At 58.5% G+C, this 25154-nt stretch overlaps 1 protein-coding gene across 1 annotated transcript; it reads left to right on the forward strand.

The window, feature by feature from the left end:
- Positions 1-691: 691 nt before the first annotated feature.
- Positions 692-24460, forward strand: INSYN2A (inhibitory synaptic factor 2A). The gene is made up of 3 exons (XM_056795150.1): positions 692-1779; positions 11673-11744; positions 24054-24460. The coding sequence occupies exons 1-3, from the start codon at positions 692-694 to the stop codon at positions 24235-24237; spliced, it is 1344 nt and encodes a 447-aa protein (XP_056651128.1). The 3' UTR covers positions 24238-24460.
- The last annotated feature ends 694 nt before the right edge of the window (positions 24461-25154 follow it).

The raw sequence follows: 25154 nt of genomic DNA on the forward strand, positions 1-25154 counted from the left end.
AGGAGGCTCCTGGCTCGCCATTGCCACCCCAGTCCATGGGCTCCCAGCACGTGGGAAGCTGCCTAATAGAAACGGGGCCTTTACCGGCGGGTATTCCCTGAGCGCAATCAGCAGCCACCTGGAGCCTTTCCGGCTCGTCCCAGCCTCTCCCCATGAGTCTGCACGATGAGCACAAAGACCCCACGCGGGCTTCCAGGGGGAGGAGGGCCTTTCGGTGCTGCACAGCGGTTCTCACTTGCTGCAGCTCTGGATGGAACAGCCCAATGTACTCCTTCCCAGAGATCCCGAGCCCCGCGGCAGGGCCTGGCTCAGGCTGCCCCACTCAAGCAGGGAAGCCCCCCCCCCAGGCGGCAGGGCCGGCTTAGGCTGCCCCCCCCAAGCAGGGAAGGCCCTTCCCCCCCCCAGGAGGCAGGGAGTGGGGCCCGCTGGAGGCAGAGCACTGCCTGGGGGGGGGGGTCCCGCCCGAGGACAGAGGCGGCCCTTTGGGAAAGCTTCTGCTTCCAAAGGGAGCACGTGCCGTCCTTAGGTTGCCCGGGGAAGGGAGGGGGCCGCCCCGGCTCTGCTCCTGCTGCTCAGGCCGGCCGGTCCCGGGGCGCCCCTTCCCCTGGTCCAGTGGCCTTGGCTGCCTGCTGCCCCCTTGCGGTTGCCCGTGTAACCCCGTTTGCGTGTGCTGTGTTTGAATGCAGGAATCATGGTGAGTAAAGAGCCCGGCAGATGCCTCCTCGCAGCTCCCGAGAGCGAAGCGGAGCCCGCGGCGTCGCTGGCCCTGGAGATGCGCTACGCGCTGGACGCCAGCCGGCAGATCAAGAAGAGGAACAAAGCCCTGCAGGTGCGCTTCAAAGACATCTGCGAGGCCCAGAGCGAGCACAGGGACCGGCAGCTGAGCTCCGGGCCGCCGGCCGAGCGCAGGGAGGCCAAGGCCGTGTGCTACCGGGCCGCCGCCTACCGCAAGTACATGACGGTGCCGGCGCGCAGGTCCATCCCCAACGTGACCCGGAGCACCGGGGTGCAGACGTCGCCGGACCTCAAGAAGTGCTACCAGACCTTCCCGCCCGACCGCAAGAAAGGCAGCGGCGCCAAGAGCCACGACAACGGCTTCCTGATCGACGTCCAGGACCCGAGCGAGGGGAGGGCCTCGGGGGAGGCGGCTCCGGGCGGCCCCGCCCACCCCCACGCCCACACCAACAATGTGGAGCGCTCCCCCAGCGACTCCTGCTCCGAGCCCTGTAAGAGCCCCGCGGGGGACAGCTGCGGCACAGGCCGTCCCCTCCACAACTCCCCCGAGCCCGCCCCCGGGGAGGCCGATGACCAGCCCGATGACAAAGCCAGGCCGGACGCCGAGGACGCCCATCCGTCCACACAAGGCAGAGTGTTCAAGACCGAAGTGGCGGCCCTTTACTTACCCGCGTCGGGCTCGGCGGCGGAGAGCGAGTGGTCCCTGTGCCCCGCCGCCGAGGACGAGAAAAGGAGGACTGGCCACCTGAACGGGCTGCACCCGCAGGCAGAGAGCGCCCAGGCCTGCCCGGCGCAGTGCCTCGAGCAGCCCCTCCAGAGAAACGTGTCGCCCACGTCGGCAGCAGCGGCGGACGAGCACCCGCCCTGCCGGACGGCTGTGGCGCTGAGTGGGGAATGCCGGGAAATCGTGCCTCACACCGAAGTGGTGGACCTGAAGGCGCAGCTTCAGGTGATGGAGAACCTGATCAGCTCCAGCCAGGAGACCATCAAAGTGCTGCTGGGCGTGATCCAGGAGCTGGAAAAGGGCGAGGCTCATCGGGAAGGGTACGTACAGAGCGCCGGGTCTTCTCCAGGTCCTCCCCGGGCTGCATCGCCAGCAGCGCTCACGCATCCTCTTTCCAACCTGCCTAATTGTCCTCCCAGGGCTGAAAGAATCCCTTCGGGGCCTTTCTGAGCCCTCAGCACCTTGGAATGAGGATGATGACAGGGAGCCCCGGGACACCCATTCACAACCAACAACCCTTTCTCAGAAGTAGGAAAGGAAAATGAGCAGCTCTTGATTTGCATGAATCTTCACTTGTGTCTCAGTCAGCCCAGGCCTGGCGCCCAGCAGGGACTAAGGAAATGCTTGTGGATTGATCCTTCACCAGTGGTTCATAATAGCAGGATCTTGAGGGTCCCTCCTCAAAATCTGCACAAGATGAATCAAGATATTCCTTAAACCGCTCATACTAAAGAAAAAAGAGTAATGATAGCTGTGTGACCCTGGGCCAGTCACTTGACCCCAGCTGCCTAGTCCCTGCTATTCTTCTCTTAGAATTGATACTAAGACAGAAGTTAAGGGGTTAGAAACAAAATTCAGGGCCTTTTTCCCACCGGTAATATTACTGAGAGTAGACCTATGTGCCGGAAAGGCAGCAAAAGGGAATTTTACAAATAAAGTAGACAGGATAAACAATGGCTTGACCCGAGAGAGTTGACGGCCATCATGGATTCTTCCCCGTTGACATGGTCTGGGTCAATTCATTTCTCCTGGGCATTTTCTACATTTTTAGAATTTAGTAGCAGCTCTCCAGGAGAGGCTTCTTAATCCTGTAAACAAATATCTCATTTCTTTCTGAGGGACGAATAAAAATAAAAGGAAGTCAAGAGTGGCTCCTAAAGCATAATGGGGTGCCTTGGTGCAAACAGTTCAAATTCTCAGCAATCTCTTGACGAGATTTTGAGCTACTTTGACGGCAGAAATCCAGAGGCAAAGATGGGAGACTATTCTGCTCCAACATGGGACTTAATAAATGCTTTGTGGGTGGAATTAAGCCACAAGTAGCCCCGGAAGAGAGATCAATGCTTGGGGCAGGGTCAAAAGAAAGGAGGAGGAGGAGAAGGAGAGACTAGAAGACCCTGGGAAGGTAGCTGGGACAAAGAGGTAACCCTAGAAACACCTACAAAGCACAGAGATTCAGAGAAAAACACTTAGGTGGAAAGGGCCAAAGATGACGGGTCATCACGTGTAAAGGGAACGAGTGTTCTGCTAGGAGGTGGCGGACACGAAGGCTCTGAGTATCTCTTCTGGGGCTGAGAGAGGCTCTCGTCCAAAGCCCCCTCACACCATCCAGGAACTCCATCACACAATGGGGAGGAAGGAATGGTGGCCCCGAGTCATAGGCGTCAGGGCGAGGGGAGGCACTCAGAGCCAGAGATCAGTCACTTCAGCACCATGAACAGGGACCAGGGCTGGCTGGAGGATCTGGGCCATCCCAGAGCAAGACTGGGGTTGGGAGCCTCTATGAGAATTAAAGTGTGACCCAGGCATCTGGGGGGAAGGAAGTACAAAGCCTCCCAGGGAGCTCCCCCTCTTCCCTTACACACTGCATTTCCTCTTTCTTCCTCTGCTGGAGTTATTCATTATTCCTCCTTCCTCTGGAATGTAGGGTCTTTCACCTTGCACTTCCTTTTGGTACCAGATCCCAGAAAGCCAAGGAGAGGAGCTATAAGGAAGTAAAATCAGGCTTGGTGTAAGGAAAGCCAGCCAGTAAGGAAAGCAGTCTCCAAAATAGAAATGGGCTGGCTTGGCAGGTAGTGAGATGCTCATCAGATGAAGTCTTCGAGCAGAGCTGGGCTCAGGAAGGTTGTGATGGATGATGATTCTCTAGCTCTAGGACCTTGGGCAAGAAGCTGAGCATTTTAGGGCCTCCAGCATCAGAGGGCTTACTCAGGGGCTTCTCTAGGGCTCCTTCCTCCTGGCTGCTTCTGTTAGGCTCACCCCACAGGGATTGCTCAGAGCTGCCTTGGCTCTGGACCTCTGCTCCCTGAACATGGAATTATTTCCTTCAGCAAAATGGAGCCCCTACTATACACAATGCAAGGTGATGGGCAGCAGGGAGGGAGGAACAGAGACATTTTTCCTCAGGTCTATGGCAGGCAGGGCAAGACTGCGGCTAAGGAGAACATCGCCAGGCAGGGCTATAGTGTGACCACTGGGTTGGGAGGGCCTGGGTTCAAATCTGGTTTGGGTTACTTATTCCCTGTGTGACTTTGGACAAGTAACACCCTCTGTGGAGTGGCTGCCACTTACTGGAAAGGAGCCTGGCCTAGCCAGCTAGCTAGATGTAGATGGCCTCTAAAGCTCCTCTCAAGTCAAATCAGGAAGTTGGCGTCACTTCTGTTCAGTTTCTAACTCTGCAAAATCCAGGAATTGATGCTTCATCAACTAGACCCAGGCCGCCGCCGCCGATCACAAGACCTGTGTCTCGTGTTGATACTCTGGCCATGAGCTGCCCTAGCTCACGAGGCTGGCCTGGGAAGAGCCAGGCACAAATGGGCTAAATGTGCAATGGGAGCCCCTCGATGAACCCGCAAAGGGAAGAAATGGAGGGCAAGGAAGGCAGGGAGAGAGGGAAGGGCACCCAGGGGCTCTGCAGCTCCGGGCTCTTCTCTTGCCCTGCATGAAGGAAGGAAAAGGCCCCTGGGGGGAGGGGGGGATTGGACATCGTCACCACGATCAGTCTTGGCAGAGCAGAATCCTGGCCCTCGGACTCCCAGGCCCTGCCCTTCCCAGTCCCTGGGCAATGGAAGTGGCCACGGTTTCTCCTAGCGTGTTACTTTAGAGGTAGGATTTCAGAAGAGATTGCCAGAGGCTTCTCTTCCAGGGAGGAAGCATCGTGTTTGCCTTGAGAATGGCATTCAAGGCCCACTTTTGACATATTTGCTGTGGCCAAGCAAGTCCCCAGACCAATCAGTGCCAGAAACAAAGCGCTAAGAGCAAAAGCAGACAAAGAACCATCGCTGGCCGGGATCAGGAGGCGGAGGGCGTTTTTCATTTGGGGGTTCCAAACAGCAACAAAAATTATCATCCAGTCCTTCATCTCTTTCAGAAAACCAAAATAAACATGGAGGAAAAGGGGGCTTGCCCATCTAACATGTAGAGGATTATGTGGACGTCATTTGTGGTCATCCAATAGGCACCTCAAATTAGAATTTTCCCCTGAAAATATTCTCAAAGGGGCAGCTAGGTGGCTCAGTGGATGGAGAGCTGGGAAGTCCTGGGTTCAAATCTGATCCTGGACACTTCCTGGCTGTGGGAGCCTGGACGAATCCCTGAACCCCCATTGCCGAGCCCTTACCCCTCTTCTGCCTCGGACCCGGTACACAATATTGACTCCAAGATGGAAGCCAAGCTTAAAAGAGATTCTAAAAAGAGCCACCACCTATTTCTCTCTGGGTGCATCGAGGCTCAGGCTGCTCGGCCCACCACCGCACTGCGATTACCAGCTCCGTTTAGCAAATAAGGAGGCAAATGACTTTGCCTGAGTCACCCAGCTGGGGAATGCCTGGGCGGGGGCCGGGCCCCAGAAGCGCCTTCCTGCTGCCCCAGCTCCTTGGCGAGGTCTCGGACCCACAACAAGGCCTCGACCGCCACCCCCTCTGAAGGAGAGCCCAGAGCCGGGAACAGAACCATCCCACACAGGTTTTCGCTTCAGGGGAAAGGAGTCTGCAGCTGTGCTCCCTCTCTCGCGTGTTTAGGAAAACTGACACAATTAGGGCAGCGTGGCATGTGGCACCGAGTGACACAGGTGCCAGGACCGTGGCACAGGCCTCTGCGCCTGAGGGGGATCGGCCCCTCTCCTCCTCGTCCAAACTCTCTCTCACAGACACACACACTCACACTCACACACACGCACTCACACTCATACACACGCACTCACACTCATACACTCATGCACACACACGCACTCACACTCACACATGTACACTCAGGCACACTCACACACTCATACACACACACACACAGTGAGCAGACAAGGAGTGGGGAATAACAGACAAGAGAAAGAGAAAAGCTGGTGATAAGGGAAGACGGGAAATAGAAAAGACAGTTGGGGGAACAGAGCCCCAAGTCTCCAGCTCCCCCCTTCGAAGACCCAACGTCAAGCTGAGCCAGTTTGTGCCTCCCTTGGGCTATGGCAGGGGAGTGCCGGGTCCTGCCCGCTTCCTGGGGCTCACATTTTGTTCTTGCCATTTCCAGGCCCGCATTTCCCACCAGGCACCTGCAGCGCGACTGTTATTTCTTTGCTCTGTAGCAAGTCATTGTCCAGTGTTTTCCCTTAAAGCCGATGCTTTTCCCTTTTAGCTGTCAGCTCTTTTTCTCCCCTTTTACCCCTAGGATTCCCTAAGACAAGGGTCAGGAAGAGGAATTCCAAAGCATCCGCATTTTCCAACAGAAACCTCCCTCCCGCGATTCCTCCCCCCCCCCCCCCCGCCTTCTCCCTCCTCCCCCAGGCCCGAATCCCCACCAAGCACTTTCCCAGGAGCCCCAGGAGTGGGCGACGCAAGGGGCCCTCACAAAGGTGCTCGGCGATTTTAGACGGACGCTGCACTTGCTCATGGAATGTGGGGCTGGCTAGAGAGCTGCCTGGGCCTCGTGGCCAGGAAATGCCCTCCACCAAGGCCGGCCTGCGTCCTGCCGCCGCTGGCCTTGGGAATGCCTTCCAAACGTCCTTCCCGTGCGGCTTCCCATCCGGCCGAAACCCCGGAGTCCGGGGGAAGAAAGCAGCCGAACAGCCGGACGTCCTTGTCTCGCGGAGGGGAGGAACAATTCGGGGAACGGAAGCCAAGAGGAGGTGGCGTTGCTGCTGCAGAAGCTCCACTGTCTTCGGCTGGGAGAGGCGGGGGCTACGTTCAGCTGAAGAAAGGCCCGAGCGCAGCCGCTCTGACCTGCAGGAGGCAGGTGGAGGCCCGTCAGGAAGGGTCGCCGCAGCCGAGAACGAGCAGATACGGGGATGCGGCGCCCTCCAAGGCCGGCGCTTCCCTGCCGCCGCCCTCAGGCTGAGTCTGGGGGCTTCGGGGGGGCCTCAGGATCCAAGCGGTCAAGCCGTCCATCAACGCCGGGGACCAGGAAAGAGGCAAAAGCCCGCCTGCGTCCCCCAGGCTCCGAAGCGGGCCGGACAGACAAGGGAGCCTCTTGAAGAGAGCCCCAGCCCCAGGCTGATCACATGGCCTCAGTTTACCGTCCCCAGGAAAGCGACTCAGGCAGGCGACCCTGGCCAGGACTCAAGAAGGAATTTGATGGGCAGGATCTTTAGGTCGTCACGAGAGGCCTCCGAAGGCCACTGGACAGGGTCATCTGTTGCCAGCGCGTCACCCTACAAGGACAGAGAAGGAAGGAGGGCTGGCCAAGCCCTGGCGGAGAAGGGGCTGCGGGCGGGAGCTCCAGCACGGCCCGCTGAGCGGGGCTCTCGGGCTACAAGGCGACTCCTTCCTTCAGGAAGTGACCCGAGAGGTTGGGGCACGACGGCCCGGGAAGCTCGGAGGCTCCGGACGGAGCAGGCCTGAAGCGTCCGTGTCCGGGGGGCCGGCTGGCCACGCTCAAGTCTGGCAGGGAGGGAGGGCAGCGCCGACCCCTCCAGGACTGGCTCGGCCCGGCCTTCGCTCTCTGCCCGAGCCCCCGGGGCGGGACCGAATGCAGGCGTCAGAGGGACCCTCAGGGCAGCCAGCGGGTCTCCCCAAACCGGGAAGCTTCATAAGCTGCCCCCCTTCGGCCATCCGGGAATGCTCGAGTCCCCAAAGCAGACCTGGCCCGGCTGAGGCACCTCGTCCCCCTCCCCGTACCCAGGCGGCTGCCACAGGCTCAGGGCCCGGCAGAGGGTAGAGGCCAGCCTCAGGCATCGTTCCTGGTTGATCCTCCATCCCATCGGGACGGGGTGGAGGGAGAGGAAACAAAAGGCCTCCTAATGGCTGAGCACACCGGGAGGGGGGAAGAAGTTGGGGGGGGCATCCTCTTAGTGCCGATGGGAGGTCAGCAGCCCTGCAGAGACATCTATTAAGCACCAACAGCACGCCGGGAGCTGGGCCGAAGAGGACGAGCCTGCCCTTCACGGAGCTCATAGTCTATCCCAGAAGCAGTGGGAACAGCTGCCGTCTGCAGCCCCTGCAGCCTGGAGGCTACTTCCGAGGAGAACAGAAGCAAGTGCATGGAAAATGCTTGGCAAGCCCTAAGGTGCCACCGGAGTGCCAGCGACTGCTATTATGCCAGCAGCAGGATACAGGCCCAATTGTGCGTGGGGAAACTGAGGCACGGAAAGGTCTGATGCTCCCCTGTGGTCGCACGTCTCTTACGTATTAAAGGAGGTGAAAAGCTAAGCTCAGCGCGCTCTCCAGCCAATCCTTTTTAGGCACTTAAGCATTTCAGTCGTTTCCAGGAGCTTGTTTTTATTGCCGTTCAGTCGCTTCAGTGGGGTCTGACTCTGTGACCCCATCGGGGGTTTTCTTGGCAGAGACCCTGGAGTGGTCGGCCACTTCCTCCTCCAGCGCATTTGACGGGGGGAAACTGAGGCAAACAGGGCCACGTGACTTGCCCAGGGTCACACCGAGGGCAGATTTGCCCGAGTCCAGGCCAGCGTTCCATCTTACCCCTCAGATCACAAACCGAAATGAAGGCCAAGTCCTGAAAAGAGAGGAGCTCAGCAGCGCCCCTTCTCAGCAGCGGCACCTGCGAGAGGAGGCGTCTTGTTGGAGAACACGGCGCCGAGCGCCTCTCACCATCTGTGGCCCGCATTTCCTTTCCGTGCTCTGCAGAGACGCCATCAGTCTGGGATCCTGGGGGGATGCAGGGAGGCGGTTTCCCAGGCTGAGGAGGCCGAGCGCCGCCAGACCCCTGGCCTTGGGCAGGGGGTTCCGCCTTCTCAAAGACCTTCTTTGTCCCGGCCGTCTAGCCACGCTCTCGGCCACGGGCTAGCCAGACGCGGAGACGACGATCGCGGCTCATTTCCATCCTTGCCGTCTCCTCTGGATGCAGAAAACGCCTTCACAGGGACCTTCCACAGGACCCCACGCGAGGCCCGACTGCCGTGAGGGGGCGGCCTCTGCAGACATGGCCTCGGGGCCCAGGACGCGGTGAGGGCAAGGAAGGGGGAGGCCTGCCCAGGCTCAGCCCTCGAGGAAGCGTCTGCCATGGGTTTGGCTCCAAGGCAGGACGGAAGGGTCTGCGGCTCCGCGGGAAGCCCTGGCCTTCCATCCTCACGGGCGCCGCTGGCCCTGCTCCAGAGGAGGTCCCGCGGGGCTGCAGTGCCGGCCAGTCCTCCCGGACTCCGAGGACCTGCTTCTCGCCCTCCTTCTCGTCTCGTCGAGGGCCAGTCAGCGGATGGAAAGCAGGGCCTGCGAGGTGCCTCGTTCGCCCTGCTAGCTTGGAGAGGGCCATCCCCGGAGGGTCCCCCAAGGCCGGAGCTCAGCAGGACGGTGATCCTCCACACTGGGCAGCGGCGCCGGGCAGACGGCAGAGGAGGGCCGATCTCCATCTCGAGTGGCCCCTCCTCTCAACACCGGCCGACGGTGTCGCAACCGCTGGAACTGGAAAACGATGAAAACGAGGACATTATCGACGAGGACTTGCTTCCCCTCCCTGGCAGAGGGCACGTCCGCGGACCCTTCTACGTCCGCTCACCAGAAATCCGGAGGGTCCGCGGTCGGGGGACATCAGGAGGGCCCGAAATCCCTGCTGCCCACCGTGGGATCTGGTCGTGCATCCGAGCTGCCCTGCCGCGTGGGTGCCGCTGCTGGCACGTGCGTGTGCCCAAGGGCGACGAGTTCAAAATGGGTGAAAAGACCCCAGATGACATCTTGCCCCGAGTCTTGTCTGATGCTTAACAGAAAAATGGGAATAATGTGGAAAAGATCCAGGCCACGGTTCTCGTTGGGCTCCGGGGAGGCTTGCGAGGTGTGAGACGACAGAAGTGTCTGTTTTTCACTTGAATGGACCGTTCAGCCACTGAGCCGGAGGGTTTTTAGAGCTGGGGCCGCTGGACAAGGAGGAGAGCCCCGACAGAGCACAGAGGGGGAGACTCGGCGGCGGCGGGCGCCTGGGTTTGGGGAGCATCGACCTGGGCTGAGCCGGGGCTATCCAAGACAATGTCAGCATCCCGAGACGAGGACTTTGGCCTTCGCTGGAAGGACTCAGGAACATGGAAGCCGAGGGGTCCGCGGCGACTGCAGCCTAACACGATCTTCCCTCGGCAGGGAGCAGAGCTCATCCCGCCCTGGCCATTCCGGTGGGAGAATCCCTTCCAGGAAGGACTCATTCCTAGAAAGTGCATCAGAAATGCACTCGGGGGAGCTGCTAAGACATCATGTCCTGCCCCGGCACGTGGCCGAGGATGCCCAGGATGACGCTCTGGCCAAGGGCCTGGAAGACGGGGCGAGAAGCCCTCATGCTATCGTGTTATTTATTGGCCGAATCCGTGGGTAACCGGGGATGGACAGAGACGCGTCGCCCCAGAATGGGCCGGCCGGTCGCTGTTCTGTCCATGGCCCTGAGCCTTCTCTGCTCCTTGGCCTTCACACAGCAGATTCACGGATGTGAAAGGACGTTCGAGCCGAGCCTGACTTCAGTGAAAGGCAATCCAGGAGGCAACGAAGACCCTCCTTTCTTCTGCGACTCCTGAAGTGATAGTTTCTAAAGAGATTTCTTGGGATTCTGGGTCTGAAGCTGGGGGGACCTTAGAGACGGTCTACTCTGATCCTGACTTTAATTTTACAGAGGAGGAAACTGAGGCCACGAGAGTCGGACATCTGGGGCTAGAAAGAGCCTCCTGTTTTACAGATGAGGAGACGGAGGCGTGGAGAGCTGAGGTGATGTTGGTTTACGGTCTCACAGACTTTAGGAGATGAGAATCGAGGCCATGGGACCCCCTGCTGCCCCCCACCATGGTGCCTCAGCAGATTTCCCTTCCCCCAAGGACGCATATTCTAGAGCGAGATGGGCTGAGGATAAGAGGAAGCCCTGGGTCCGAGGCAGGAGAGCCTGGCTTGGAAGGAGCTTCCCAGGCTGCCTGCCCGGGGCAAAGGCCTTCACTCTCCGAGCCTCCCAGCACGGCGGTGCCAGAGAGACGAGAGGGGCCGAGGAGGGGGCAGGAGCCGAGGTGAGAGTCCTGGCAGGCAGGCGGACGGCTGACCTTTCTGCATGGTGCCGCCTCGGAGAAGGGCTTCTCCGGTTCGGCGCCAGGATCCGCAGCAAGGCCCGAAAGCGCCGATGCAGAGCCAGGCCCGAGGCCCTGTGTGTAGCCGCTTATCGCTGGCCGGCCGGACGTCACCATTCAAGGAAACCAGCCCGGCGCCCTTTCTGCAGGAATTCTCCGGCCCCAGCCGTCACCCAGCGCGCCACGTCCAGGCTCAGGGCACCAGGGGGAAAAGGGTGGAAGCTGTGGTTTCACGCTCAGCACCGAGGTGGGTGGGAAACGCTCTAAGACGCCTTTTAGAACCCGGGAGCCAAAGAGCAGGCAGAGTACACGCAGGCCCATCGGCCCCGTCTCTGCAAGGCCTTTGCGGGCACGGTACAGCGGAGAGACATCATCGAGGAAAAAGCAGAACCCAAGAGGACGAGGCCCATTCCCCAAGCGCGGGGTGCGGAGGGGCCTCTCGGCCTGCCTGCGAGGAGGTCCAGAAACCGTGGCAGCCCCTGTGGGAGCCCCACGGCTGAAGAGGGGGAGCCGACTTCGCCCCCAACCACTCCTGTTGGTGCTAAATTAGACGGAAATCTTTTGTTTGCCGTTCACGCCCTGCCTAGGTACAAGGAAGGCAGGATGGGGGGCGGAGGGAAAGCCCGAGGCCACCAGGCTTCGCTAGGCCCGGACAGTCGGGGTGCCTGATCTGGGGACAGCGGGGCAGGGGAGGGCGAGGCCAGGCCGGGCACGGGCTGCCCCTCACACGCTGCCCGTCTTGTCTTACAGGCTTTCCTACAGGACTGGCCAGGACACGGCCAACTGCGCAACGTGCAGGAACAGCGCCTGCATCATCTACAGGTAAGTCGGAGCGACGTCTGCCCAGCCTCTGTCCCTGCTGCCAGGGGAAGCTTCCTAGAGGGAAGGTCAGAAGGCAGGGCGTCCTCTCAGGGGGAGATGTCAGGCCCTGCGGGCTGGGAAGGGCATGCCCTGGGGCAGCGCTAGGTCCAGGGCTCGGGAAACGCTTTGGGGTGCTGGGCCCAGGGGACCGGGCCCAGGAGATGCAAAACATCAGTGCCATTGCATGGAGGAAATGAGAGGTCCTACACTACAGGAAGCCTCGGCAGAAACCAGAAAAGACCTGCTATGGGAGGCCCGGGAGAAAACGTGAAATAAAGACGGGCACACATGTGCGGAGCGGGGAGAGACAGAGAGAGAAACTGATGGAAAGGGAGAGGGAGACAGAGAAAGAGAGGAGAGACAGAGAGAGAGAGAAAGGGAGAGGGGGACAGAGAAAGAGAAGAGAGACAGAGAGAGACTGATGGAAAGGGAGAGGGAGACAGAGAAAGAGAGGAGAGACAGAGAGAGACTGATGGAAACAAAGAGGGAGACAGAGAGAGACTGACAAAGAGAGAGGGAGACAGAGACAGAGGCAGAGACTGGCAGAAAGGGAGAGGGGGACAGAGAAAGAAAGGAGGAGAGACAGAGCGAAAGGGAGAGGGGGACAGAGAAAGAGAGGAGAGACAGAGAGAGACTGAGAGAGACTGACAGAAAGGAAGAGGGGGACAGAGAGACAGAGAGAGACTGACAGAAAGGGAGAGAGAGACAGAGAAAGAGAGGAGAGACAGAGAGAGACTGATGGAAACAGAGAGGGAGACAGAGACAGAGAGAGAGAGACTGATGGAAAGAGAGGGAGACAGAGAGAGACTGACAAAGAGAGAGGGAGACAGAGACAGAGGCAGAGACTGGCAGAAAGGGAGAGGGGGACAGAGAAAGAAAGGAGGAGTGACAGACAGAGAGACTGATGGAAAGAGAGAGGGAAACAGAGAGACTGACAGAAAGGGAGAAAAAGAGGGGGAGAGAGAGAGAGGGAGAAAGAGAGACAGAGAGAGCCTGATGGATAGAGAGAGAGAAAGAGACAAAGAGAGGAGGAGAGAGACAGAGACAGAAAGACTGACAGAAAGGGAGAGGGGGACAGAGAGACAGAGAGAGATAGAGAGAGAGACAGAGAGAGAGAGACAGAGAGAGACAGAGAGAGACAGAGAGAGAGAGAGACACAGAGAGAGAGACAGAGAGAGAGAGAGACAGAGAGAGACAGAGAGAGAGAGAGACAGAGAGACAGAGAGGGGGGAGAGAGAAAGAGAGGAGGAGACAGAGAGAGACAGAGAGGGAGAGACAGAGAGAGGGAGAAAGAGAGAGACAGACAGACAGAGAGGGAGGGACACATAGACACATACAGAGGGAGAAAGAGACAAATGGAGACAGAGACAGAGAGAGATAGAGAGGAGGAAAGAGGGAGGAGGAGGAGACAGAGAGAGACAGACAGACGCAGAGAGGAGAAAGACAAAGGGACAGACAGACAGAGAGGACACATTGCGCATTCGTGGAAGGTTGGAGGGAGGTTCAGCGGGGACAGCACTAGCATGCAGTGACGTGGGGAGGGGGAGCCTCTGGAAGGACTGGGTTGAGGCGCGGGGTCAGGAGATGGGAGTGCCGGGGAAGGAACCAGAGGGAGTGCGGAGTCGCCTGAGGCCCAGAGAGGAGGAGACGATGAGCCCAAAAAGGTCGGAGGAGGCGGGTTCGCTGGAGGCTGGCGGAGACTAAGGGGAGCCGCGGAGGTGGACTTAGCCGAGGAAGACGAGCAGTGCAGGGAGAGGCAGACGGCCGGTCCGATGCTGGAGGAGCATCCTAAGGACAACGTCCGGGGCCGTCCCTGACTCTGGGCTGCCAGGTGGCCGCCGTGCAGGCCTTCGGTAAATGAGGAGGCTGCACTAGACGGCGCCAGCTCACCGGCTCTGCGATCCCCAACCCTCCGAAATGAGCCTTCGGCCGCAGGGGAGGTCAGCGGGCCGACAGATCACCTGAAAGGGACCCGGCGTCTTCCTCCGAAGGCTGCCCGCCCGGAGGTCTGCAAGAGGCCGAATGACCGCCCGTCGGGTCCCCAGAGCCCGTGATTCTCACGCAGACCCTCTGAGCGCCCCTCAGAGGGTCTCGAGCGCCGCTTCGGGCCTGCTCACCACGTTTTCTGCTCGTCTTTTTCTAAACGGCCACCTTTTGTCCAGGGCCGAGGACTGCTCCCGAGGCACAGGGGCAGGAGGCGAGGTCGGGGATGCGCTCACATGTGGGCTGGGCCCGACAAGGCCAGGCAGCCGGCCTCAGTGACTCCCCCAAGGCCGCCCAGTGCCGAGGGTCCCGAGGCAGATGGACCAGGGAGCTGCCTAGGCTCGTCTTGCCAGGACTTCTGGGGGTTTCCAGGCCCGCCCCCCGCCCATGGGAGAGGGCTCCCACACCGTTCCAAGGAGGGAAGGAGGAAGGGCGCGAGGCAGATCCGGCAGGGCTTCCGGCACAGACAGCGGTCTGATGAGGCGTCCGGCGGCTGCCCGTGGCTCACATTCATTTTCTGTGAGGTCAATCTTCGTGTCGGCCCGACCGCCCTCGCGGGGCTGGACACGGCTGGCCCAGAACCGGTGGCCGAGCCCCGGCCTTTCCCCAGACCCGCGCTTGAGTCTCTGAAGGATCGGCGCTCGAGGGCTGCTCCTGGCCTCCGGACGCCGGCCCGGGCCCCGTCCTCGGGAGGGCGCCCACCTGACGCCCAAGAGCAGAGAGCGGCCGTCAGGAAGAAACCGCGGCGCCGGGAAGCCCGAGTCCGGCCCGCCGTGAGGGGCTCCTCGGCCCAGACCCTCCTTCCCAGCCGCACGAGACGGCAGAGCCGGAAACCCTCCCGGATCAGAGAGAAAGCGACGAGGAAGAGGGTCCGCCAGACGCCCAGATGGACTCAACGACCCGTGTAGGTTGGAATGGAACAAGAGACAGGCATCAAGGGGTGTGTGTGCACCTGGGGGGAGGGCGGAAGAGGCAGGGACCGAGAGGAGGCCCCACGGGGGCAGACACGGGCCCGGGGGGATCTCGAACCCACATCCCCTCCCACCGATGGAGCAGGCGCCGGACGCGGGGATCGGAGGGCCCAAGCGGTGCCCACCGACCGCCCCCTTCGAGCCCAGGAGAGCAGATGCGCTCCACAGACGGCACCTCCTCAGCCCCGCTGGCTGCGCACAAAGCCTGACGCCGGCGGGCCCGGGAGTGCCCAGCCCCGAGGCCCACAGACCGTGGCCGCATCCGTCCTGACTCGGAGCCTGTTTCGCACCAGAACCACCTCTCTGGAGCAGTCCTCGGAGCGGCTTTTTCACGGAAGGAGGTGCGCGAGCCGGAGGAAACGCAGGAGGCGCCGCCTGGAGCTGCCTGCAGCCGGCTCCGGGCCCGTGGGAGGGCCAGCGAGAGGCAGGCACGGGTTCGAATCGCCGCCCTCCTGACTCCTTAAGCCCCTAGCTCTGGGCGAGCCACGTCCGGGGGTAAAAGGGTGTCCATTCGGAGGCCGCGGACTCTCCGTCGAGTGCCACGGCAGGCGCCCGAGAGCCTTCCAAACGCAAGGCCTGACCCAGCAGCCAACTGCTTAAGGAAGATCTGCCGCTCCGAGGGGCCGCGGCCTTCTTTTACAGGTGGGTAAACGGAGGCTTGACATGGAGGAGACACGCCAGGCATTTCCCAGTGAAGTAAACTCATTTTCCTCATGGGGAAGAGAAGGAAAGGAAGCTTGACAACAGAGTCCTGCCCCCGGGGGGTGAAAACTAGCAAAGCACAAGGCCCACCAGGCAAAAGGGAAGGTTGACAGAGCGCAGAGGATTTTTCCCTTTTTTCTCAAGGTGGCTCAGTTGTTAAATTCTAATTAAAGATCATCCCAGCATGAAAGAAGACGGAGAGATCGAAGCTTAAGTTTTGTCTCGGTGAAACCTGCTCCCCTCCCCTCCCCCTTGGCTTGCCATCCACACAGCTGTCAAAACAGGCTCTAATTACTTCAGGAAATGTTTTAAGGCTCCGTCACTAACAGGCTCTCGGCCCTGGGGAAGCCGAGCACTTTTGCCCCCCACCGTCCCGGCGCCTTGCTCCTAAGGCTGATCTGATGAGTCACCCTATCGACGAGGCACCCTTTGTCCCAGTTTATAGGGATGAGGTTGGCCACTTCTTCTTGGTTGGTGCAAAGGCAGTGGCGAGCCTAAGGAAGCGCCTTCCCCGGCGGTGACCCCTGACTGAAGGACCCTTTGGGATCAAGGAAACCAATTACAAAATCATTCCTTGGGGACCTGAATTCATCAAAAAGGAAGGCCCGCCTCAAGCACCTGCTCTGTTATCTGGTAGGACAGAATGCCCACCCCTGGGCCCCCAAACGTGCTTAGCACGTGCCAACATGGCGGGAAGCCTCCAAGACTGAGGAGACCCACCGGGTGTGGAGAGATCCTTCCCCTCGAGGAGGAACTGGAGAGCTGTCCAAGGGCCAAGCCCATCCTGAGTGTGGCTCACCATCCAGGGTGCAGGCGAGGCGAAAGAGGACTGAGCAGAGCAGACTCCCTACGTGGCCGTCTCCCCTTCAGCAGTCTTCCCTGCCCACGGTGGCATATCCGGAGAGTGTCAAAGCCCACCTCCTCATGGGAACGTCACCCAAATCCGTGAAAGCAAAAAGTCCAACTTGTTCACTGATTATATCCATCATTTAATTCATTTATTTATTTTCAAATTATAGTTATATACTTACTATTCTATTTATTATAATTATACTTAAATATTTATTTTTACCTAAATCTTTAAAAACCTTTTCTTCCATCTTAGAATCAATATTAGGTATTGGTTCCAAGGCAGAAGAGTGGTCAGGGCTAGGCCATGGGGGTCAAGTGACTTGCCCAGGGTCACCCAGCTGGGAAGTGTCTGAGCCCAGATCTGAACCCAGGACCTCCTGTCTCTAGACCTGGATCTCCATCCACTGAGCCTCCCAGCTTCCCTCTTCCCACTGTAACAGTAAGACTCTGTTCCATCACCCATACACAAGCAGAACCAAGGAGAAAGGCCCCTAATGTCTATAACCAGCGTAGTAGAAGAAAGCTAATGGATAAGTATTCCCTGCCATCAAATATCCAAACACCCAAATCTATCTCCCAGGCTTGAAGAGGGAAAAATACAGAATCCCCAGCCCTGCCCGCTGCAGGCAGAGCAGCATTTTCATACACAGCTCAAAAGGGATGGCAATGCGGAGAGAGAAGCAGCTTCGGATAGTACCGATCAAGACAGAGACAAGAACTCAAATACTTAAGCCTAATGAAGTCTTATTGTGAGGAGAGGTAATTGCATTTGTATGCAGAAACGGTGCCAATTCTATCCTGTCCAAAGCCCACTTGGAATAAAAGCTCTGCAGTCTTTGTCATTCTCTGATTATCTCTTAGTGGAAATGCCCTTTCCAGTCCTGCTTAAATTACCATCATTTGTGCATATTAAGTTCGTTAACAACAGGAATTGATGTGGGGGAAATGAGCCTTTTGTCTAATATTTTGTGCCTTGCTCTTCCCAGAAAATGAATATAAAATAGGACTCCTTGTGGGTCAGAAAGGGCAGAAAAAACTCCATTGCTTAGGCTCCATTGTGAGGCCAGAGAAGAGAATTACTTAGCAAGGTAGTCACTACTGGGGAGAAAAAAAGAAAGGAAGGAAAGGGGAGAGACAGAGACAGAGACAGAGAGATAGAGAGAGATAAAGGAAGGAGGAAGGAAGGAAGGAAGGAAGGAAGGAAGGAAGGAAGGAAGGAAGGAAGGAAGGAAGGAAGGAAGGAAGGAAGGAAGGAAGGAAGGAAGGAAGGAAGGAAGGAAGGAAGGAAGGAAGGAAGGAAGGAAGGAAGGAGGGAGGGAGGGAGGGAGGGAGGAGAAAGGGAGGAAAGGAGGGAGGAAGGAGAAAGGGAGGAAAGGAGGGAGGAAGGAAGGAGAAAGGGAGGAAGGGAGGGAGGGAGAGAGGGGAGAGAGACAGAAAGATAGTGAGAAGGAAAGAGAAAGAAAGAAAGAAAGAAAGAAAGAAAGAAAGAAAGAAAGAAAGAAAGAAAGAAAGAAAGAAAGAAAGAAAGAAAGAAAGAAAGAAAGAAAGAAAGAAAGAAAGAAAGAAAGAAAGGAAGGAAGGAAGGAAGGAAGGAAGGAAGGAAGGAAGGAAGGAAGGAAGGAAGGAAGGAAGGAAGGAAGGAAGGAAGGAAGGAAAGAAGGAAGAGGGAAGGAAGAAGGGAAGGAAGAGAGGAAGGGAAGGGGGACATTCCAAAGCTGTCTCTCCTCCCTGGGGCCATAAGCATCTGATTTCTGATTTTCAGCCTTCCGAGCTGGGTAAGAGCTTATGAAACATGTTTATTCCAATATCACCTCACTAAAACTCTGATTTGAGTGTCAGGCTGTCTTCCCCAGATCCACTGTTCAGTATGTCAGGTGAAAGGCAAATTAGGGGACAAACTATGTACCCATTGAAGCTGGGTGACTTGGCAGCATTTTTAGGCTCATGGCAAAAGGAAAACAATATATGCTGAATTCCAAGACAGTTGGTGGTCATTAAATATTTAATTTCATGAGAAAATAAATGGAATTCATTTAAAAAATAAATGTCAAATTGTTCTTAAGAGTTAAATATGAGGCTCATATTGCCTCCACAAAACTTGGATTGGGGATAAATGCAATCCCTTTAGTCGAAGGAGTCTCTGATAGAGAAGCTATAACCACTGATGATAATGGTTATTAATTTGGGCACATCCTAGGACCAAAGCCAGGAAAAGGCTTCTTCAGTGGAGGCCGGAACATGTACACATTGAGGAGACCTGCAGTGGCCACGTGCCTGTTTTTGACTAGTTTCTGTCAGAAATCCTTGGGACACAAATCTTGCATCAATCAAGCCATATATTCATACATATATTCATACTAATAAACTGAAATCTGTCTTCTACCATCTGCAAAAGGTTCTCTCTCATCATGAGCAGAGAGGAAGCAGAAGGCACGGATGTTAGCAGGTAGCACAGCAGATAGAGGCAGGGGTGGAGTTGAGAAAACTTGGGTTCAAATCCTGCTCAGACACTTCCTAGCTGTGTGGCCCATTTCGCCCCCATTGCCCAGGCCTGACTGCTCTTCTTAGGATTCATTCTAATCCAGAAGGGATGGACAGGCTCTAAAGACATGAACGTGGGCCAGGGCCTCGGCAGGTCTGGCTTCTGACGCCAACTGTGCTCTTTCACAGCCCTGTGCTGTCCTGGGCTCTCCTTTCTTCTCAAGACAAGGATTACATCCACCTCTGTCAAAAGGACTCCTTTAGGTCTGATTTTTCAGGTGGGGAAACGGAGTCTGGAGGACTGAGATGTTCAACGGCCCATAGTAAGGGAGCAGTAAGTAGCAGGCCTAGGAGAACCGAGGCCTCCGGCTCCCAACAAGCCGCTTCTCCAGAGCCTTCATCTAAAGGTTCCGCCCAAGTGAATATTCTGGACAAAAGTGGATGCCTGTTTGGTTTGACCTTTGCTCTCACTGGGTCTTTCCAGCTGCACTCACCCTCTTCACTTCTTCCTTCCTGGCCTTGCGGGGCCTGGATTTTCCCGATGGTTCTCCGGCTTCTTTCAGCTCCCTCCCCGGTTTCTTTCCCCTCCAGCCCCGTGAAGTAGGACCATCCCCGGTTCAGGTTGCCTCTTGTTCTCCTCCTCTCTGGTTCGGCAGTCACCCAGGATCCTCCTGAATCCTCCTTCTCCACCTGCTGGGTCACGAGCATGGGCACAAGCACCATGGAAAGCCCAATGCAGGGGGCTCCTGCTGCTCATAAAGCCTCCTCTTGGCCAGGCCACCATCATCCTCGCTACCTTCTCCAGTGGTTGCACAACAACGGAGTCCTCCTTCATTCTGGGCCTTGTTCCTTCTCTCTGGGCACCCAAACTGTCCTTGATGCTCCTCCCCGAAGGAGCTGCCATTCTACAGCTCCTCTTTGCTGGAAGAGGGTGGAAGCATTCCGAACCCAACCTCTGTGGCCTTCCCTGCTCTGCCGCCCGCCCTTATCCACAGAACTCGGCTCCCCCTTCTCCGCCCTCTAGTCGGTGAGGAGATCCCTTCCCCTCCCTCCGCCTGGGCCAACAAGGTGCCAGATAACAGACTGAGCACCACCCAGCCAGAAAGGACTCTCCCTAAATGGGCGCTCCTGGCCTCTCCTGCTCCAGGCATGAAACAACCTCGACTCTCCCCCATTCAGAGTGTGAATCTAGGGCTGGGAGTGACAAGCCAGGATCCAGCCTCCTCATTGTACACATGGGAAAACAGAGGCCCAGGAAGGTTCGGTCCTCAGTCCGGGGCCCCTCCGGGAAGCACCAGACATGGAGCCCAGGTTCACACCAATGTTGTGAACTTGGAATCCGGAGACCTGGGTTCAAATTCTGTCATACTGAAGTGGTGGAACACATAATTGTAGTCCTGTCTGTAAAATGGAATAATGCTTTCATTAGCTCGCTTCCAGGATGGCTGGTAAAAACCAGAAAAGGAAAGCTTAACTTATTCACAGGCAGGAACAAGGACATACCCAGAGGTGAGAGTGTTTCTTGGGAAGGTGGCTCTAAGTTCAAACTGACCTCAGAGGCCATGTGGTTTGATTCTCATTGTACATATCAGGAAACTGAGGCACAGAGATGCTAAGGAGACTTGCCCAGGCTCATACACAAATAATCATCTAAGGCAGGGTTCTGTCCCTCGAACCACCCACCTGCCTCATTTTGTTTTGCCCTGAGAAGGGGCCAAGGTCTGAGTCCAGGGCCCTGAAACAGAGTTCAGTGGCTGGCAGGGTGTTTGCTTAATCAACATTCATGGCCCTGCAGGCTTTCTTTATTTTTATTTTTTAAACCCTCACCTTCCCTCTTGGAGTCAATACTGTGTATTGGCTCCAAGGCAGAAGAGTGGTCAGGGCTAGGCCATGGGGGTCAAGGGACTTATGGGGAGAGAGGAGGAAAAAGCACTGATTTCAACCAATTCTCTGAACACGGTCATTCTCCTTGGAGCACAGTTTTTGGAAAAATATTAATTGCAAAAAAGCCCAAGTGTCTGCATCCTCCACCGAGCGTCCTGAAGGACTGTTTCCCTCGGAGGCGGGAGAGAACCACATTTGGGATGGTTTCCAAAGAGTGCGCAAAACTGGCGCCAAGGAAGGTGCAGCCGCGTTCAATTGATTTCCTATGGCCGTAGGCTTCCGTTTGACAGTTGGTCACACAAGCCACTTCCTATATACCTTGTTACTAAGCAGAGACCCGATCCCTCCGAGCGAAGCGATATTTCTTAAGAAACAGATTCCAGAATTCCTGTTTAATGACCAAATAGGGAGCAGCCCAACCGAGGGAGGACAGGAGGGCGCTGACCTCCGCCCGGGGCAAGGAGTGGAGAAGGAGCTGCGAACCCGAGGCCTAGGAGAGAAGAGCGCTGGAGTGGAGCGACCATCGGCTCGCTGCATCATGAGGAAAATGGGAAGGAAATCTGAGAGGGCTCCCCCAGGAAGTGTCCATGGATGGAAAACAAAATGGCAGCAGGGGAGAGCAGGAGAGAAGGGCTTTAAGGCGAAAGCAGAGCTTTGTGATTTCCTGGTGAGAGTGGCAGCGTGTTGAGGGCAGGGAACAGCTAGTCGGTCAATCTCCGCAGAAAATAAGAACCGTATGAAGAGAACCAAAAGTTAGGACGGAGGCCGAAGACGTGCGAAGAAAGCCTAAGCCCTGTGAGCTGTGTTCCAAAGTCTGGGGAAGAGACTGGGGGGCTCTGAGAAAGTCGTGGGTGGAAGGAAGGTTATTTTGGCAGATGGAGGGATTGGGACAGGCGGACCAGCGATGGAGTCCTTGGGCCGGAGGAGAGAAGGGCCTGCCCCAGGGGAGTGCACGGTCAGGAGAGAGGAGGGGGAGCCTCAGACGCCAGAGGAAGACAGAGACGCGGGCCTGGCGAGAATGGGGGCGCCCACTTCTCGGAAAAGCTGGTCAACACCAAGCAAAGCGCCCCGTCCGTCCATCGCTGGGTTTTGCCGTCCACCCAAGCACTACGGACAACGCTCCAAAGGAGTTGGTGAGTTGAGAGTGAAGCCGAAGAGACCCAAAGAAAGGGGAGGAAGCAGGACTTCTGAGCCGAGGGAAGGGAAGACGAGCGGCGGCTCCACATCCTGGACAAATGTTCCGCGGGCCGGTCGTCATCGGCTCCGGAAAGGAAGCGGGATGCCGTCGAGCCGGCAGCGACCGAGCGGCCCATCGTGGCCTCGGCCGAGGTGACACAAACTGGGCTGAGTTCGACCGCAGAGGTAAACAATCTGACAAATGGCAGTCCTGGCAGCTCATGGATTGTCCAAGCGGTGAGGCCCGAAGATCCCATTTATATGAAGATCCTCAGTTTACAAGGGTCTCCGGGCGGGTCCGGGGACGAGCGGGGCCTCTGGGGGAGTCCGGGGATTAGCGGGGCCTCTGGGGGAGTCCAGGGACGAGCGGGGCCTCTGGGGGAGTCCGGGGACGAGCGGGGCCTCTGGGGGAGTCCGGGGACGAGCGGGGCCTCTGGGGGAGTCCGGGGACGAGCGGGGCCTCTGGGGGAGTCCGGGGACGAGCGGGGCCTCTGGGGGAGTCCGGGGACGAGCGGGGCCTCTGGGGGAGTCCGGGGACGAGAGGGGCCTCTGGGGGAGTCCGGGGACAAGCAGGCAGGTGGGCAGGCGGCGGACGAAGGACTAGAGCCGAGGCCGGACGTCACGGGGAGCAGACAGATGGCGGAGGCAGAGGGTGTAACGAGCAGGCTGGGGGGAGCCGCCTTCGGGGACCCCAGATGGATATGGGGGGCAGGGGGGGCACCAGGCCTGTGGAGCGGGCGGCCCGAGCTCGTGCTCTGGGAAGAAGGAAAAGGAACGAGGCCTCTTTGGAGGAGGTTGTGTCAGAGGCCCCCCGAGCTGTCCTCAGCTTGGAGGGTGATGCGAGGAGCCCGGGAGAAAGGCCTGGCTGGCTGCAGGGACCTGCGAGCCGCCTGTGCAGGCACAGAAGGCCGATGGCTGAACAAAGCAAAGGAAGCCTGTAAAGAAGAGAGAAGGCGCGGCGGCGGCGGCTGGCTCACTGACGGACGGACGGACGGGACGGACAGAGCTCTGTTCAGTGGCTCCAGCCGTCCTCTGAGGACGGCTGCGCCACGCCGGAAGTGCCTCTTCTGAGAGCGAGGAGCCCCGCCTTGGAGGGGAGCTCGCGGGGCGCCGAGCAAAGCCCGAAGCCTGTTCCCCAGGCAGAGCCTGGCCCGCCCGCCTGGGCTAGACAAGCTTCAGCGGAGCCCGCCGGGCTGGCTCTGCTGCCACGTCAAAGAAGAGGCCACGAGGCCCGGCAGCGGATTGGAGTCCTGAACGAGGAGGGGGGATGGGCGGTCGGTGGCCCAGGGATTGCTCCCTCCTCATTTCCTGATTGGGGGGGGGGCGCCTCCTTCTGGGCCGGGAGCCAGGAGTCACGACCAGGCGGAGCCCGGGAGGGAGGAAATAGGCTCAGCCTCCAAGGGCCGAGGACGGGGCAGAAGCTCGGCCTCCTTTGAGTCTGGACGGCCCTCCTCCTGCCCTGAGGATCCAGGGAGGGGGGGGTGAAGGGACTGGCCCGGCCACACGGCGGGGAAGGGTCGCAGGACTTCCCGGGCCCGATTCCGGACACGCCCGCCGGAGGCCGTGTTCTGAGGAAGGGGCGCGAGGAGGAAGGAAGGAGAGGAGCGAGCAGAGGCGAGGAGGCCACAAGAGGGGAGGAAGGAGGAAACCCGCGTGTTTCATCCCGCTGTGGCCTGAGGAAGGGGCCGGGCTGGCTTCTCTGCCCACACAAGGAGGCCTCGAAGGCCGACTTCCGTCCCGTGTGGCTCCTCGGACGTGGCAGGGCCGCCACAAGAGGGCCCCCGGGGGACGGCAAAGGACGCCTGGGCGGCGGCAGGCTCTGGAGGCTCCGGTGGCCGTGCCCGAGCCCGGCTTCCCCAGCCTAAACGGAGGCAATAAGGAGGTCTGGGCCGCTCCGACAGGGCCTCGAGCCTCCTTCCCGAGCCGGCCTCTCCTTTCGCTCCAAAGAGCACGAGGAGGCGGGTGCGAGGCGAGGGCAGGCGCGTCTCGGCGTGCGTCCACGGAGCCCTGGGGGAGACATGCGCCCTCTCAGCTCCCCCCGAAGCCTCTTCCGGGCGGCCGAGGCGGCCTCGCTGGGTGGCCTTGGGCCAGTCCCTTACCCGGCGGCCACGTCGCGCCCTTCCCTCCTAGAGCAGGAAGGAGGGTTCGCCGCAGGGCCTGATGGGTAGGACGTCAGAGCGGCCGTGACGGCACTCACCCTCTCCCTGTCTTTCCTTTGCAGTGTGGAACTGGACTTCAAGCAGCAGGAGGACAAGCTGCAGCCCGTCCTGAGACGCCTGCACCCCACCGAAGAAGCTCAGGTCGCACCCTTGCCTTACTCGCCGGAGACCTACTCCGCCACGCCCAAGCAAAAACCCAAACCGGAAGCCAAGAAGCACGGAAGATGGAGGCTCTGGTTCCTCTAAGAGGCGCCCGGAGCCCCAGGGCCGCCGCCTGGGAGGCGCTGGGGAGGCCCTGCCTCAAAGGTTCCGAACCCGTGGAGCGGGCCGCCGTGGGGCCGCACCCATCTCACCACGCTTACCAAAAAGGCCTTTTTCCTGAACAGACGACGAAATGGAAGCGAGGGACTCGCCGAGACCTTGCCGCTGCTCTGCGGGGCCCGAGGGCGCAGAGGCGGAGGCCCTCCCCCCCCCCCCCCCCCCCCCCGCTCCCAGGCCTGCTCCAGGGAGGCGGCAGCAGAGAAACTCTCACTTCGTTCCAGCCTTTATTTTTCTGAAACACTAAGAAGAAGAAAGCCTTACGCTGGCGCGGGACGGCATTTTTACATTTAATTTTGCAAACACGCAGGGGGTGAGTGCAATTTTCAGCACACAACATTCTGGAGAAAGCACAATTTTTTTCAAGTGGTCGGAGACCATGAATCCTCTCTAAAATGTGACTCTGTGTATATCTGCCTTCACGTGCTGTAGAGTTAAGCCCAGTGATCCCATGTCCGTGTCTCGTCAGCGCCACCCGTTGGGCACCTCCGTCATCGCCAGACCGACGACGTTTCTACTCATTTCCCAGCTGGCGCGCAGCCACAGCCACCCAAAGTCAGGCCACGCCTTTAATCACTGCAAGTCGACAGGGTCAAAGCTACGGGACACTCCGCTTTCCTAGACCTCATTCTTCATCTTTTTGGTACCCAAAGGCCAACCACGCGGCTCTGGCAACAACCTGAAAACCACCCGCATAGAGAGAGACCGCCAAGACCGCGGCGGCGGCGGCGCCCCAGGCGTCGTGCGGCCTCGGCCGAAAACGTGCGTGTCGGCTCCGCCGTCAGATACACGAAAAGCCGCCGGAGGTGTAGCTTTGTAACAACTGCTGAGGACCTGACCGTGTC

The sequence above is a fragment of the Monodelphis domestica genome, chromosome 1 (genome assembly GCF_027887165.1).
Source record: "Monodelphis domestica isolate mMonDom1 chromosome 1, mMonDom1.pri, whole genome shotgun sequence".
Taxonomy (NCBI): domain Eukaryota; kingdom Metazoa; phylum Chordata; class Mammalia; order Didelphimorphia; family Didelphidae; genus Monodelphis; species Monodelphis domestica.

Bases quoted from the DNA above. Each gene is read 5' to 3' on its own strand.
- INSYN2A (XM_056795150.1), top strand. From the start codon at position 692: ATGGTGAGTAAAGAGCCCGGCAGATGCCTCCTCGCAGCTCCCGAGAGC. The intron at 1,780-11,672 runs GTACGTACAGAG...CTTGTCTTACAG, and splicing joins GGCGAGGCTCATCGGGAAGG to GCTTTCCTACAGGACTGGCC. The intron at 11,745-24,053 runs GTAAGTCGGAGC...TTTCCTTTGCAG, and splicing joins AGCGCCTGCATCATCTACAG to TGTGGAACTGGACTTCAAGC.